The 15,082-nt window shown below is 58.3% G+C and overlaps 2 protein-coding genes across 2 annotated transcripts; both read left to right on the plus strand.

Moving 5' to 3' along the window:
• Positions 1-826: 826 nt before the first annotated feature.
• Positions 827-7,025, plus strand: GET3 (guided entry of tail-anchored proteins factor 3, ATPase). Its single transcript, XM_068536841.1, has 7 exons — positions 827-1,013; positions 1,851-1,998; positions 4,726-4,874; positions 4,967-5,117; positions 5,867-5,974; positions 6,066-6,263; positions 6,683-7,025. The coding sequence occupies exons 1-7, from the start codon at positions 853-855 to the stop codon at positions 6,812-6,814; spliced, it is 1,047 nt and encodes a 348-aa protein (XP_068392942.1). The 5' UTR covers positions 827-852; the 3' UTR covers positions 6,815-7,025.
• Positions 7,026-10,954: 3,929 nt separating this feature from the next.
• BEST2 (bestrophin 2) lies at positions 10,955-14,834 on the plus strand. Its single transcript, XM_068534798.1, is given in 10 exon segments — positions 10,955-11,106; positions 11,256-11,350; positions 12,193-12,426; positions 12,515-12,669; positions 13,012-13,089; positions 13,270-13,422; positions 13,510-13,689; positions 13,692-13,757; positions 13,759-13,943; positions 14,411-14,834. Coding segments are annotated over 10 exon segments (1,722 nt in total).
• Positions 14,835-15,082: the final 248 nt, after the last annotated feature.

A 15,082-nucleotide genomic window follows, 5' to 3' on the forward strand; every position in this document is an offset into this window, starting at 1 on the left:
GGGCCTGGGACCCAGCCTGTATTCCTGCCCAGGGCAGAGTTTCAAACAGAGAATTGCCTGAACTGGAATTTCCCCTCGGACAGAGAGCAAACTGGAAGGAGGTTTTCGGGAACAGGGTCCCTTCTACGACAAGGAGCGCAGTTGCAAGTGTTGTCCCTGCCCTGTCCTGTCCTGCATGGGGGCTCAGGGCTCACTGGACAAGGACCTGCGGACCTCGCCCACAACTGGAGTCGTCCTCCCTCTAACCCACTAGCAGCCCCAGGACCTTCTCCAGCCAACTAATCGGTTCGTTTATAATTGGTTTGCGTCAGGAGCCCGGTGGCTCCCAGCCAATTGAATAACAGAAGAGACGGACCTGAGGCGGTGTTGGGACCCAGGTTGGAGAATAGGGGGTGGGGGAATGATCGACATGAAGTTGAGCCTATGGAGTCAGGTCAGGGTGGACCTCGGATCTAACTTCTTGAAAAAGGTATGCAACGGGTGTTTGGCCGGTTGCTAAGGAGAGGTTGGCGGCTATCGGGACCTGAGAGTGATTGGTAAAAGTAAGAGAAGATGTAGCCAATGAAAGGAGCGCTGCAAGACTTAGGGGCCAATCAGTAAAGGGGAGTAACCTGGGATGTACCAATATGTTAATTAGGCAGGGGGAGTCTTTGAAGAAAATATAGACAAGAGGCTGACAAGCCGAACCTTGGAAGGGGAAGACGTTGGAAATGTAGCTTCTATTAGCTCCTAAAAGTTAGGCCATGAGAAAATTAATTCAATCTTCTGGCCTTGATGGGGTTGTGATAGGAAATTTCCCCTGTAGGTGCTTTGCATGGTGCGCTCCGCTTGATCACGTGAGCCGGTTCCAAGATGGCGGCGGGGGTGGCCGGGTGGGGGGTTGAGGCGGAGGAGTTCGAGGATGCCCCTGATGTGGAGCCGCTGGAGCCCACGCTTAGCAACATCATCGAGCAGCGCAGCCTTAAGTGGATCTTCGTCGGGGGCAAGGGTGGTGTTGGAAAGACCACCTGCAGGTACGGAGGCTGCGGTGGTGGCCGGGAAAACGGGTGGGATATACCACAGGGCGAAGGGGAGGCCAAGGACCGCGTCTTCCACCACCAGACGGGCAGGAGGGCTAGGCCGGGGCCTTCCGGGTTGTACTCTTCGGAAGTTATCTGGAGCAAATGGAAGCTACCTCCTGAATGCAGGCCTGGCACCCTCTGCGTTGGACCATCCCTGTTCAAGGGCTGAACCACACTGGATCCAGCGCACGGGAGCCGGGAGAGCGTTTACATGTCCCAATCAGCTAGACTGTACCACAGTGAGCCCAGAGTAGGGGGAGGGGCACCGGGGCAAACTATCCTAGTCTGGTGAACCTTGCCATTCTATGCCCGCGTGGGGGTGGGGGTGGAAGGCGGGAGAGAGGGCACATGATCAGACTACCCATTCATCTGGGAAGAGGGGGAGGGGTCCGCGGGGCAAATTACCCTGGACAAGTGGACTGGACTATCGAATTTAGCAGGAGGTGCAAAGGACCCCTTAGCTTAGCGTTGAGGGAGGGGACACAGGGTCAAGTTGGCTGGATAGCTGGACCATGTTACTTTGTGCCAGCAAGGAAGCAGGCATCAGGCGGGACGGACACATTCAGCTGAACCTTACCACTATATAGCCAGCTGGAGGGCTCAGTAGGTGAGGTCTGAGAGGGTCCCTCTGCAGGGAGTGAGGCTTGATCCCACAGTCATCCGTACTCTTCTCTCAAGGCCCTTGCTGATCCAGGTCCCCTGCTCCTGGGACCCTTCTTCTCCCCATGCAGACCTAAGGAGCGGAGCCTAACCCTTCACTTCCCACCTTTTGGCCTTTCCCTTGCCCAGCTGCAGCTTGGCAGTCCAGCTATCCAAGGGGCGGGAGAGTGTTCTGATCATCTCCACTGACCCAGCCCACAATATCTCCGATGCATTTGACCAGAAGTTCTCCAAGGTGCCTACCAAGGTCAAAGGCTATGACAACCTCTTCGCCATGGTGAGTGCAGCAGGGCTCAGCCCCGTCCCCCCGCACCTTCAGGCCTTTCCTGTGAACACCCACCATCAGCTACCATGTCCTGCCCATTCTCCATCCTCTGTCTCTCCACTTTCACTCCTTCTTCAACATACCCACAGGGGAACGAGTGAGGAACGTTTGTGGAGCAGAAAGGAGGCCAGAGTGACTGGAGCTTAGTGAGCAAGGGAAGGGGGGGAGACATCAATCAGGACCACATGGTGTAGGACCTTGCAGCCCACTGAGATCAGTTTAGCTTTGTTTCCAAGTTAATGGGAAGCTGTTTGTTTTAAGCAGAGTAATGTCATGGCCAAATTCGTTTTCCAAAAAGTTCCCTGTAGCTCTCATGCAGAAATTGGATTGTAAGTAAAGGATGGAAACAAGGAGACTGGGGCAGTGACCAGGCTACGAATGGTGGCAGCCCAAAATTGGGAGGAGGGGAGAGAAGTGGTCAAATTTGGGATGTATTTTGGAATTAAAGCAAGTTAACTGCTTGGTTGTAATGGGTGAGGGAAAGAAATGAATTAAGTATAAGTACATGTCTTAGTTGGCTCCCTGGGCAGCTGAGGTGGGGAAGACTGTGAGAGGAGCAGGTTTAGAAGGCCAAAAGTCAGGAATTTTATTTGGCCACAGTGAGACCAAGGTGCCCACTGGTCATCCAAGTGGAGACATCAGGACAGCAGCTTAGTTATGTGAACCTAGAGCTCAGAGGAGGTTGGTGTTGATTTGAGAGTCATTGTCCCAAGGGTGGTATTTAAAGCTGTGTGAGTGGAGGAACACGTGAAAGAATAGAGAGGCCCAGAAACAACCCCGGGGGCACATCAGCATTTAGGATCCAGCAGAGGAGGAGGAAGAACCATTGAAAGAGGCCAAGAAGGAGCCACAGGTGAGGTGGGAGGAAAGCCAGAGAGTGTGGGCTCCTAAGCTCCAGGAGGACAAAGGGACTCGGGCAGAAAGGTTGTCAGCTCTAGCAGGCACGTCAGTTTTAAGCAGATCACCCTGGGAATGGGGGCAGAAGCCTGCTTGGAATGGGTGAGCTGAGGTGGACACAGTGATCACCATGATGGGAGCAGAGAAATGAGCATGGCCATCCCTGGAGGGGGAAGGGAATGAGGGTTAAGGAAGGCTTTTCTGAGGAAGGAGATGCTAGAGCGTGTTTGTTTGCTGCTGCACATACTTCAGGGAATTCCCTGGCGGTCCAGTGGTTAGGACCCTGGGCTCTCACTGCCAAGGGCCCAGGTTCAATCCCTGGTCAGGGAACTTAAGATACCACAAGCTGCACGGTGCAGCCAGAAAAAAAAAAAAAAAAACCTTCAACTGGGAGGGACAAGTGATGTTGCAGGAAGGAGTAAGGATACCGGCCGAGGACGGGCCTCAGGCAGGCGTGAACTCCAGCGCACAGACCCAGGACTTGGGCTCTGCCAGGACCAGGGGCTTAGAAGGAATGTGGGGGGACTGGGGCGTTTTTTCCTGGGGGGAAATGAGGTTGTTGGCAGCCAGTGGCTTCACTTTCTCACTGAGGCACAGGCAAGGCACAGGCCTCAGCAGAGGGTGAGGGGCACACGGGCCAGAAGGGGTTTGAGGAGGGAGAAGATGTGGCATTAACATTCCCATGGGTGGATTTCCTGGCTCGTCGAGTGCCTGTTGGAGATTTGTGATCAGGAATGGGGAGCAGGTTGAGTTCTTCGTCTGGGGTGTTCCCCTGATGTTCACCTCGGTGTAGCCATGCCAGCGAGCTACGAATAACCAGGGTGGGGCTTTTGCCAACCACAGAGGGAGAAGGGGGTGTTTGCAGAGGCATCTTGTGGAGACTGGGCTGAATAAGAGTTCCGCCCAAGAGGGACACTGACGGTGAACAAGCGGGCAGAGATGCGGGGATGAGGTGGCCCAGGAAGGTCTAGAATAACAGGAAGTGAGAAGGCTGGGGTCAGAGAGTGGCCTGGTGACTAGGAACAACCCATCAAGGGTGTGACTGTGGGGGGGTGATGTGTGGACAAGCTCTCTGCAGGGAAATGACCTCTGAGGCCAGGGAGTGGAAGGCTTCGCCACAGGAAACATGAAGTCAAGTAGAAGAGGTGACACAGGCGGGAGAGAGAGAGGCAATGAGTGCAGGACGGACCAGGGACCCCAGGCTTGCTCATCCCCTTCATGGAATCTGCACCATGTTGAGGATCTACTCTGTGCCAGACACTTCCAGGCACTGGGGACACAGCAGTGAACAAGACAGAAAAACCCCTGCCCTCGTGGGGCTGGCATTCTGGTTAGGGAGACAGGTGATAAACATGCTAAGTAAACCATGTGAGGAGCGGCCAGATGTTAAGAAGAAAGGAAGGCAGGGCGGAGGGGGCTAGGACTGCACTGTTAGATTGGGCGGTCAGGGAAGACTCATATTAGAGGAATGATCTGGAAGAGGTCACAGGCCCGGGTGGGGGAACAGCCCGTGAGAAGGCCCTGCAACGCACTCTGGCTTCCCTCTGGGGCACTGAGCAGAGTTGGCGATTTTCCATCTGCTTGTGAAAGACTTTAACAATCTGTGCCACCACCTGAGACCTTAAGCGCCTAAGGGAAGGGCCATGGCACCTCAGGGGTCTCCCCAGCTGTGACCTGATGAAGGGCTGTGCTCAGGGCGCCCCACAGGCTCGCTTGGGCTCCGTGCCCAGGTGAGAAGGCTCCAGCAACAGCAGCCTGAGTCTTGACCCTCTCGGCCCCCAGGAGATTGACCCCAGCCTGGGTGTGGCGGAGCTGCCGGACGAGTTCTTTGAGGAGGACAACATGCTGAGCATGGGCAAGAAGATGATGCAGGAAGCCATGAGCGCCTTCCCAGGCATTGACGAGGCCATGAGCTATGCAGAGGTCATGAGGTCAGGCCCGGCGGGGACTCTGGGTGCCCGGCGCTGCCTGGGGCTAGGGTGGAAGAGGGGGCAGAACGGGCCTGATCCTCATCTCCCTGCAGGCTGGTGAAGGGCATGAACTTCTCAGTGGTGGTGTTCGACACAGCGCCCACAGGCCACACGCTAAGACTGCTCAACTTCCCCACCATCGTCGAGCGGGGACTAGGCCGCCTCATGCAGATCAAGAACCAGATCAGCCCCTTCATCTCACAGGCAGGCAGATCCCCAGGGCATCCAGGAGTCCCCTGAGTCAGAGTGGGCCTCCGGACCCCCAGATGTGCAGTAACAAAGGCATTTCCCACATACGCTCTCAGTCAGCGCTTCCTAGTGGGTGGGATGGATCTTCACTGCGGGGGGACTGTCCCCCCTACTCCGCAGCACTCAGTGTCCCCGCCTCCACCCGCTGAGTGCCCCAGACAGAGCTTGAAAGCACATATCCCAGAGCCAGGTGGCCCGGGTTCAAATGCTTTGCACTCTGGTGTGACACAGCTGTGTGACCTCAAGTCACTTCCCCTCTCTGGGCCTTCTCTGTCAAATGGAGAGCATGTGAATCCCCCCATGGATTATTATTAGCACGACATGACAACCCTGATGCCTTCACACTTTCGCACACCACTGCCACCTCCTTGGTTGTGTGTGGTCCCCCGGCGGGGACCTGTGCCTCAGTCACATTTGTGGGGCACTTACTGTGTGCCAGACACTGTTCCAAGCACGTGACATGTCATATAGCACAACAGCTCTACACATGGGGAAACTGAGGCTCTGGGAGGTCAAGCTAACCTGGCCACAGTCCCGCAGAAATGGCAGAGCTAGGGTTGGACCCCTGCGATCTGCTCAAGGGCCCACACCTTTAACCACTGGGGGGGGTGTCAGGAGTCGTCCCCCGGGTGTCTAGAGAGCCCAACCCAGGGAGTATAATGCACCCCTGGTAAACCATGAGCCCTCTCACATCGTCCCCACAGATGTGCAACATGCTGGGCCTCGGGGACATGAACGCAGACCAGCTGGCCTCCAAGCTGGAGGAGACGCTGCCTGTCATCCGCTCCGTCAGCGAGCAGTTCAAGGACCCTGTGAGTTGCGGTCCAGGCGGGCGGCGAGAAGCTCGGGGGAAAGAGACAGGGCTGAAATCTGCCCCTCCCTGTCCTCTGTTGGATCCTGCAGGAGCAAACCACCTTCATCTGTGTGTGCATTGCTGAGTTCCTGTCCCTGTATGAAACGGAGCGGCTGATCCAGGAGCTGGCCAAGTGCAAGATCGACACGCACAACATCATCGTCAACCAACTCGTCTTCCCTGATCCCGAGAAGCCCTGCAAGATGTGTGAGGCCCGCCACAAGATCCAGGCCAAGTACTTGGACCAGGTGCGCACACCCACCCTCCCACCCAGCCCTCATACCTCTGACCCTGGAAGCTGGGGTCTGGCCCAGCCCAGCCAAGGCACTGCTGACCTTTTACTGTATTCTATGACCTTTTGCTCCAGCCCACCTTCTGTTCCTCGCCCCAACCCCCTGCCCTTCACCCACTGCTTCAGACCTTCTGATTCTGGCCTTCACAGACTGGCTGGCCTGGCCTGGATACCTCTCACCCTGGGGAGTGGGAGGTCCAGCCCAGTGGTCTCTGACCTCACTGGCGCCACTCCCACCTATGTCCCTGTGAAGCCCTTGCTCATATTCTCTCCCTGACTCTGGGAGACCCCTAGCCCGACCCTTTACATTGATCACATTCTGTCCCTGCCCTGTGGCCCCTGACTGCTGCCTTCTGCCCTCTGCCCCTGCCGCAGATGGAGGACCTATATGAAGATTTCCACATTGTGAAGCTGCCACTGCTGCCCCATGAGGTTCGGGGGGCGGACAAGGTCAACACCTTCTCTGCTCTTCTCCTGGAGCCCTACAAGCCCCCCAGTGCCCAGTAGCACCACCACCAGCCCCAGCTGCTGCCATTTCACACTCACCCGCCACCCGCCGGGGCAGAGTTTGCACAAAGTTCCTCCATGATACAGGGGAACCACTTGGGGGAAGGGAGGCGGGGAGGGGGTCTTTTCCCCCTGGTGGGGCTGGGGGAGCTGTAGCTGCCCCCGCACCTCTCCCCGCCTCTCCTCCCTCAATAAAATGATCTTAAACTACTGTGGATGTTGACATGGGGGGTTGGGGCCTAGTACCTCCATGTACAGTTGCAAAGGTTGTACACTGCACAAAGATGTCACATCCAGAGAGGCATAGATGTATGTTTAGGTCTGTCACAACAGAGACCGAATAGAGATGTGTGTTTATTGTGGTAATTTTGGAAGGAGGGTTCTTCTGTAAAGGGGTGCCTTTTTCTAGCTCTATATGGGTAAGGGTGTCCTCTGGGGCTGTAAAGCCTGGAGTAGAAGAAAGGGGCATCTGCCCACTTCCTTCAAGGCTCAGAGCGTGGGAACTGGGAGGCCCCTTGGCCAGCCCCAGGCTGGTGGGGAGCGGATTAGGTTGGCAGCGGGCCCAGCACTGCCTGCTGTTTGGTTTGGGAATTAGTGGGCACCCTGGGCAGAGGCTGGGCGTGCCAGACTGCGGATTAACAGTCTCCACCCCCACCCCCCAATTCCTGTTACGTGGAATGGCATCAGCCCCTCCCAGCACAGGGCTGCAACAGGGGGGCTGATTAAGGGGCAGGATGACAAAGGACTCAGGCTGGACGGGCCCTGAAGTCTTGTCCTGCCCCCAGAGCAGTCTCACTGAGTGGCCTGCCGCCTGTTTCCTGCAGTTTGAGCTTCAGTCCCCGTATTCCTAAAATGGAGACAGAAGTGTGGCCATTCATAGGACCATGGCACAAATTCACCTGACCCTGGAAGGGTTAGCAAACCAGCCTAAAAGGCATAAAGCAGCCTCCCTTCTCTCCTTCGCTCCTCCCTCTGCCACTGCCTGGACAGTCGCTGTCATCCCCAAGACCCAGGACTGGCATGACCTTGGGCGTTTGCAAGTTCCAAGCTGGAGCTGGATGGAGGTGGAGGGAGAAAGGGGGTGACTGAGGACACGCATGAGTCAGGAAGTGGTGTTCACAGAGCACACCCAGGGTGTGTATGAGGGGAATGCAACCACGAGCCTAGACGTGTCCCCCCAATTCAGTCAGGTGTGTACACAAGCCCGTGTGGGCACGTCCACATTGAGGAGGTGCTTGTAAACGAACATGGCAGTGCAGCCCATGGCAGGACCCCAGGCTCCGAACCAAACTGCCTGGGTTCAGATCCCAGCTGTGCCATGAACAGGCTGTGCGTCCTCTGAGCCTCAGCTTCTCTACCTTGATAGCGGGAATAAGAGCACAAACTTCACATTTCCTGCTTGTGAGGACGCAATGAAATGAAATAGGTAATGACTTTACAATGGCCCCAGGCATGTACCTGCCAAGGACTATTTGTTACTATTCACTGTAACAATTAGTAAGCACGTGAACTAGCCTGGGCAACCCGCCTCTGCCCCAGCAGGGGTCCAGCAGTCAGAAGTGTGTGGGGACAGTGAGCTGGGGGAGGGGAGATGAGCACGGGGGTCGATGGGGGCTGTGGAGGGGAGGGCTGGCTGCAGTATGTGAGGATACATCCAAGGGAATAGGGGCCTCTGGTCAGGTATGGAGCCCATCAGCCTGAAGCCTGTCCGCTCCCCAGTTCCCGTAGCTAGCAGAATCACCCTTCATCCTCTTTTATGTGCTGTCCAGCAGCTGGATGGCAGAGACACGGGTCCGAGGACAGCCAGTCCGGGCTGGTTCCTAATTACGCCGGGCTGGGCAGACACCTGCCAGGTTAGGAACACAGCGTCCTGGCTGGCCGGACCTTCGGGGGCAGGGTCGAGCGGAGCCATGTGCACTCCTGGTGCTGGGGTGGACTTGAGAGGCTCAGGGGCACCCCAGGGCGCCCCTCTTGGAGCCGGAACCCTGAGCATCTGCCCCTCCCACACTGGGCTATGCATTCAAAGGTGAGGATGGAGGGCTGTTTGTGCCAGGCTAGAGTGCCCCCTTTGTAGGTGTGTCTGTGAAGGGAGAACACCTGTCCTGTATCCATGCCAAATGTGGGGACAAGGTTTTGTGTCCCTAAGCTTGTGTGTTCATGGCAATGTCCAAAGTGTCTGAGACCCAGGGTGTGTGTGTGCCTGCCCGTCGCCGCCCGCAGTGAGGGGGTGTTGGGGAAGGTGTGTCTTATGTATTGATGTACAAATAAATGCAGGTAAGTTTCATAAGGGGTTATGGCCTGACTCCATCTGGATGTGACCCTCTGGGTCTGTGGGACTGTTGGGAGGGGTCGATGTTGTATGAGTGTGTCTTTGCTACATTGGCATATTGAAGGGACTCCCTAGGACCCAGCTCTGACCCCAGGACTGTGTGCTGCTGTGCTGAGGGCAGATGCTCCTGCATCTGGCGTGTGGCCATGGTGCGTTTTTGTGCAGGGGAGATCAGGAATAAATGTCTGCTACCTCCCTCTGTGTGATGGCTCACGTGTGAAGGCATTCAGGAGTCGGGCTGGGGTCTGCACTTGGCTGGTTGTGTGACCTTGCGTGTGTCTTTATTACATAGTATGATCATGAAGGAATTCAGGGTGCCTGGGTCCCTGCCCCTGTGTTCCTGGGTGGCTGTTTGAAGCACTATGTGGGTGCCTGAGAGCTGAGAGCCTGGTGGGTTAGGGTCCATCTGCTTTATATCTGCGTATGGGGGTGGGGGGGCTAAGTGTTGTCTCTTTGGTGACTCTGGAAGTCTTTGTGACAGTGTGTACTGCTTTCTGGGTCACCGTGGTCACGGGAGGCTGTGTTGAGGAAAGCTGTATTTGTGTCTGGGTCTATGGTGTGTGTTTCTAGGTGCATCTTTGTGTGTGATTACAGGTGAGTGTGGAGCGACCCAGACTCACTGAGCAGTGTGTGTATATGTCTGGGTCTGGTTAAGACAGGGTTCCTGCCCCCTCCCCCAGGTCTAGGTCCAAGATTTCTTGGATCTGCCAGTGACTAACAGGGAGACGGGACAGGGAGGAGCTAAGAAGGACAAGGTGAATTCCCCACCCCCTGCCCCAGGTAACAAACTGATGAGACTTCAAAGTTCTGAGGCTGCAACTGAGGGGGGAGGGCCAGGGAGGGGCCACCCACGCCCACTCCCCAGCCCCCTCCCTCACAGAATCTGGCTTCAGCCCCACCCAACCCTGAAGCCCATCCTTTCCCCGTCCCTGAGTGTCCCTGAACCAGCCACCAGGTAAGAAGGACCCAGGCCTGGGGGAATAGGGAAACTTGAGGACGAGTGGGTCTGCAGGCAAGAATCCATCTGAGTCCTCAGGGTAGGATGTGTGTGGAGGGCTCAGAAGGCTAGAGGGGGATGGACAGAGGAAAGGTCTAGGTGGATCCAGAAGAGGGAGGGGGCAGAGCCAGGTCGATTAAGTGGGAGGGAGATAGACTGGGGCAGCTGTGCAGGAGAAGGAGCCAGCCTGAGGCCGAGGGGCTATGGGAGAGGACCTGGGGCCTGGAAGCTTGGGGACCCGGCTTTGGAGGGCTTCAAAAGGAAGTGCCGGGGAGAGAATGGGCCGAGACTGGGTTAGGGGAGTAGGGGGAGGGAAAGCAGAAGTGGGACTTGAGGGAGGGAAGTCAGTTGGAGCCCCGGGAACATAGAAACTGAGGCGCTAGGGACTCGGGGAGTAGGGGGTGGCTGTAGATGGCGTCCAGGTAAGGGGTATGGGATCAGAGAGGGCAGCTCGGGTTAACTCGGTGGACCAAGGGCCTTGGGGGTGGGGGATGAACGGAGAGGGCCTGGGGAGGTCGGCGCAGGACGCTGGGACCTGGAGTCCAAGGAAGGGAGTGGCCTGCCAGAGGGGCCTTGGGGAGGAGGGCTGGGGGCTAGGGCAGGACTGAGCAGGTGGGAGGAGACAGGAAGCTGAGCCAGAGCCGGTACCGGGGAGGTGGCCGGGCGTGGAAAGTGACGCGCAGCTGAGTCGTCCCCACACCTTTCCACCCTCGCCCGCAGCCTTCCAGCCCGGCCCGGCCCCCCATTCCTCGGCCCCCAATCCCGGGTCCGGTCCAGCCCCCTCTCCTTGGGCTCGACCGGCCCGGACGCCGCGATGACCGTCACGTACACAGCTTGCGTGGCGAACGCGCGCTTCGGCGGCTTCTCGAAGCTGCTGCTGCTGTGGCGCGGGAGCATCTACAAACTTCTGTGGCGCGAGCTGCTGTGTTTCCTTGGGCTCTACATGGCGCTGAGTGCCGCCTATCGGTGAGGCGGCCCCGGGAGATGGGGGAGGGCCGGCCGGAGTGGGGGCGTCTGGGGTGGGGCTCCGGGCCGGCCCCGGAGGAGGTGCGGGAAGAGAGACCTGCAACTGGGGACCGGGGCTCGCCCGTGATCCCGCGCCCCCTCCCTCGCAGCTTCGTGCTGACCGAAGAGCAGAAGCGCTACTTTGAGAAGCTCGTTCTTTACTGCGACCAGTACGCCAGTCTCATCCCGGTCTCTTTTGTCCTCGGTGCGTTCGCGCTCCTGAGTTCCCCATTCCCTTCATCCCGAGAAACCCATTGCCATTCATGCCTTTTGGAGACTCCCATTCCTGCCTTTCTGAGACGCCCCCCCATCAAAGCCACCCCCCACAAATCCCCATTTCTGCGTCCTTTAGGCCAAGTATGGCCCCAATTCCTGAGACCTTGTATGTCACCTGGTCAGAGGGTCCCCTGAGGTGCCCCCAATGAGAACTCCGTGTCATGCATAGGCTTATCCCTGGTCAACTCAGGGACTCCCATCTGTGTCTGCATGGGATTACTAGTGCCTCCCCTCACATGTACTGAGCCCCAGGGACCCCCCTCCAAGGACCCCACATGACTCCATCCTCTCAAGTCCAGCCTGAGGGGCATCTCTCTGACAAGTCCCAGCCCCCTGTCCTCAGTGACTTCACTTGACCTCAGCCTTCCTCCCACCATTCTGGGCCCACAAGGATGGGGTGACCAGCCTGCCCCAGGTTCCCTGACTTAGACACCGTGCCCAACCCCTTCACACATCCCTAGCTCCGGGGCTCCCTGTGGCTTTGGTGACAACCTGCCTATGGGCCCTCTGTCTCCACCTCTATACCGAGATCCCAATCTCCCATCCCAGGTGACATCCAAGTAGCCAGGGTGATCCAGCCTGCACCAACCTCTCTGACCTCAGGGCTGAATCTCCAGGTTCCCAGCTCAGGTGGCCCCACATGATCTGGGTATCCAGCCTACCGCATGTTCCTGATGAAGACCCTATGTCACTCCTCTTCCCATGACCTGGGACCCCAAACCCCTGGCCCTAGTGTCCCAACTGAGTCTCCCATTCCCGGCTCTCCCGCAGGCTTCTACGTAACGCTGGTGGTGCACCGCTGGTGGAACCAGTACCTATGCATGCCCCTGCCCGACGCGCTCATGTGCGTGGTGGTCGGCACAGTGCACGGGCGCGACGAGCGCGGCCGCCTCTACCGACGCACGCTCATGCGCTATGCAGGGCTCTCTGCTGTGCTTATCCTGCGCTCTGTCAGCACCGCTGCCTTCAAGCGCTTCCCCACCATAGACCATGTGGTGGAAGCAGGTGAGGCTCCGGCCAAAAGGAACGCGGGGGGGCGGGGGGGCGCAAAGACTGAGGGTGGGGCAAATAAACCCCGACCTCGCCCCTCCAGGGTTTATGACCCGCGAGGAGCGCAAGAAGTTCGAGAACCTGAACTCATCCTACAACAAGTACTGGGTGCCTTGCGTCTGGTTCTCCAACCTGGCGGCGCAGGCTCGGCGCGAGGGCCGCATCCGCGACAACGGCGCCCTTAAGCTGCTGCTGGAGGTGGGCTCTCCAGGTGGTCACTCATATAAAATGCCAGGGAAATTGTACCCCACGCACCCTGAGGTTGTGTGCCTGCCACGCGCCTCCCACAAGGCGGATTCCAACCACCCTTATCTAGCAGTCCCCAGGTGTACACTTATCTCTATGGGGTGGCTCCTAGGTGCATAGTGCCCCTAGGTGTACACTCACCACTAAACACTCTCCCTAAAGTCCCTAGAAGCACACGCCCACCTCCCACCAGGTGACCACTCACCTCCATCCCAGGTACACCCCCCCCCCCCACTTAATCCCCATGTGTGAGCTCACTATTCAGGCCCCCTCATGACCTGTATCTGCCTCCAGGAGCTGACTGTGTTTCGGGGCAAGTGTGGGATGCTCTTTCACTACGACTGGATTAGCGTACCCCTTGTCTACACCCAGGTAACCCCGCCATGCCTCTTTATATCCCGCGTCAGAGGCCCTGGAGCGTTGGTCTCAAGGAGAAACTGAGGGCCAGCTAAGACCCCATCACAGTGACTCACGATCCTAGCTCTGGTCTCTCCATGACCCCCCAAGGCCCAGAGAACCCTGAATTGGCACCCCGTCCTGCCCCTCCCCCAGGTGGTGACCATCGCTGTGTACAGCTACTTCCTGGCCTGCCTCATCGGTCGCCAGTTCCTGGACCCGGCGCAGGGCTACAAAGACCACGACCTGGACCTGTGCGTGCCCATCTTCACCCTGCTGCAGTTCTTCTTCTACGCGGGCTGGCTCAAGGTGGGTGGGGCCCCGAGGCCAGGACTCCAGGGTTGGAGCGGGCAGGGGTTTTCAGTTCTCCGCCTACCTCTCCTCTTCCCCACTCAGGTAGCTGAGCAGCTCATCAACCCCTTCGGAGAGGACGACGATGACTTTGAGACCAACTTTCTGATCGACCGCAACTTCCAAGTGAGACTCTCTCGATTAAGACCATCCCTGGGCTCCCAAAGCGGCCCTGGCCCCACCGCTGCTAAGACTCGCTCAGACATCGCCCCTGATCCATCCTTCTCTCTTTGGTCACCACACTCCTACCCATCCACAGGGGTCCACCCTGCGGTGCCGGCGCTTTTCCATGCCCCACTCTTCCCCGCGTATCCTCGCCCGCAGGTGTCAATGCTGGCCGTGGACGAGATGTACGACGACCTGGCCATGCTGGAGAAAGACCTGTACTGGGACGCAGCTGAGGCTCGCGCTCCCTACACCGCGGCCACCGCCTTCCTGTTGCAGCAGCCCTCCTTCCAGGGCTCCACCTTCGACATCACGTGAGCCAGTGGGGATGGGCGGGGCCCCTTGGGGGCGGGGCTCATGACTGCGGGGTGTATCTGATTGAAGGGGCTGTGGGTGACCAGGTCGGGGCTAAAGGCAACATCCTGGAGATTCGGGGCTAAGAGCTAAAGTCATGAGGACTAGGACGGGGCAGGGGTCAGGGATCCGGGTCAAGGTCTGGGACCCGGCCACTAACTGGGGGCAGAGCTAAGGGCTACAGTCTATGAGGACTGGACGGGCCAGAAGAGATATAAAAGGACAGGCGGCAGGGCCCCAACTTAGCCTGTTGAGGCCTAAGTTTGAGCATAGCCAGAGCCAGAGGATAAGGCCAGGCTCTCGGGTGAGAAGCCAAGGTCTTTTGGGATAAGTGGGACAATGGGGTGGAAAAGCAGCGTTCCTCGGTCCCAACTCTATTGATGAAGAAGGGAGAGGCCGCAGCGCTGACCCATTGTCTCTTCCGCAGGCTGGCCAAGGAGGACATGCAGTTCCAGCGGCAGGACGGCGTGGATGCGCCGCTGAGCGATGCACACGGCGACTTCCTGCAGCGCCTCCTGCCGGTGGGCGCGGACATGGCCACTGGAGGCCTGCTGGGCCGGCGCCTGTCTTTACTGCGCCGCAAGAACAGCTGCGTGTCGGAGGAATCCACAGCCGCCAGCTGCGCATGCGCGGGCGCCCCTGATGGCGCGGCCCCAGAGTGCAGTTGCGGTGACCCGCTGCTAGACTTAGGCCTGCCGGAGCCGGAGTCTGAGCCCCACGCCGGCCACGAGCCGCCAGCCCCCGGACCACCCGCCGAACCCTTCACCGTTGTGCCAATGCCCGGGCCCCGGGGGCCGGCTCCACCCTGGCTGCCCAGCCCCATTGGCGAGGAGGAGGAGAGTCTAACCTGAGACCCTTGGACCCTGGATCCCCAAGGACAGGGAAAATGCCCCAACACCGCCCGCAAGCAGTGGTTTGGGCTTTATAAGCTGCCTGTGGACTCTGCCTGCCCGCTTCTTACCTGCCTGCATCCCGCCTTTACGTTTGGCACAGAGGCTTGGAGCGCCTCCTGTGGGCCAGGCACTGCACTGAGGGCAGGGTATTCTTCCAGCATCTTTGAACTGCCGGTCCTTACCACCAGCTCTACTTCCTACCCGCC

Source organism: Eschrichtius robustus, chromosome 2, assembly GCF_028021215.1.
Source record: "Eschrichtius robustus isolate mEscRob2 chromosome 2, mEscRob2.pri, whole genome shotgun sequence".
NCBI lineage: Eukaryota > Metazoa > Chordata > Mammalia > Artiodactyla > Eschrichtiidae > Eschrichtius > Eschrichtius robustus.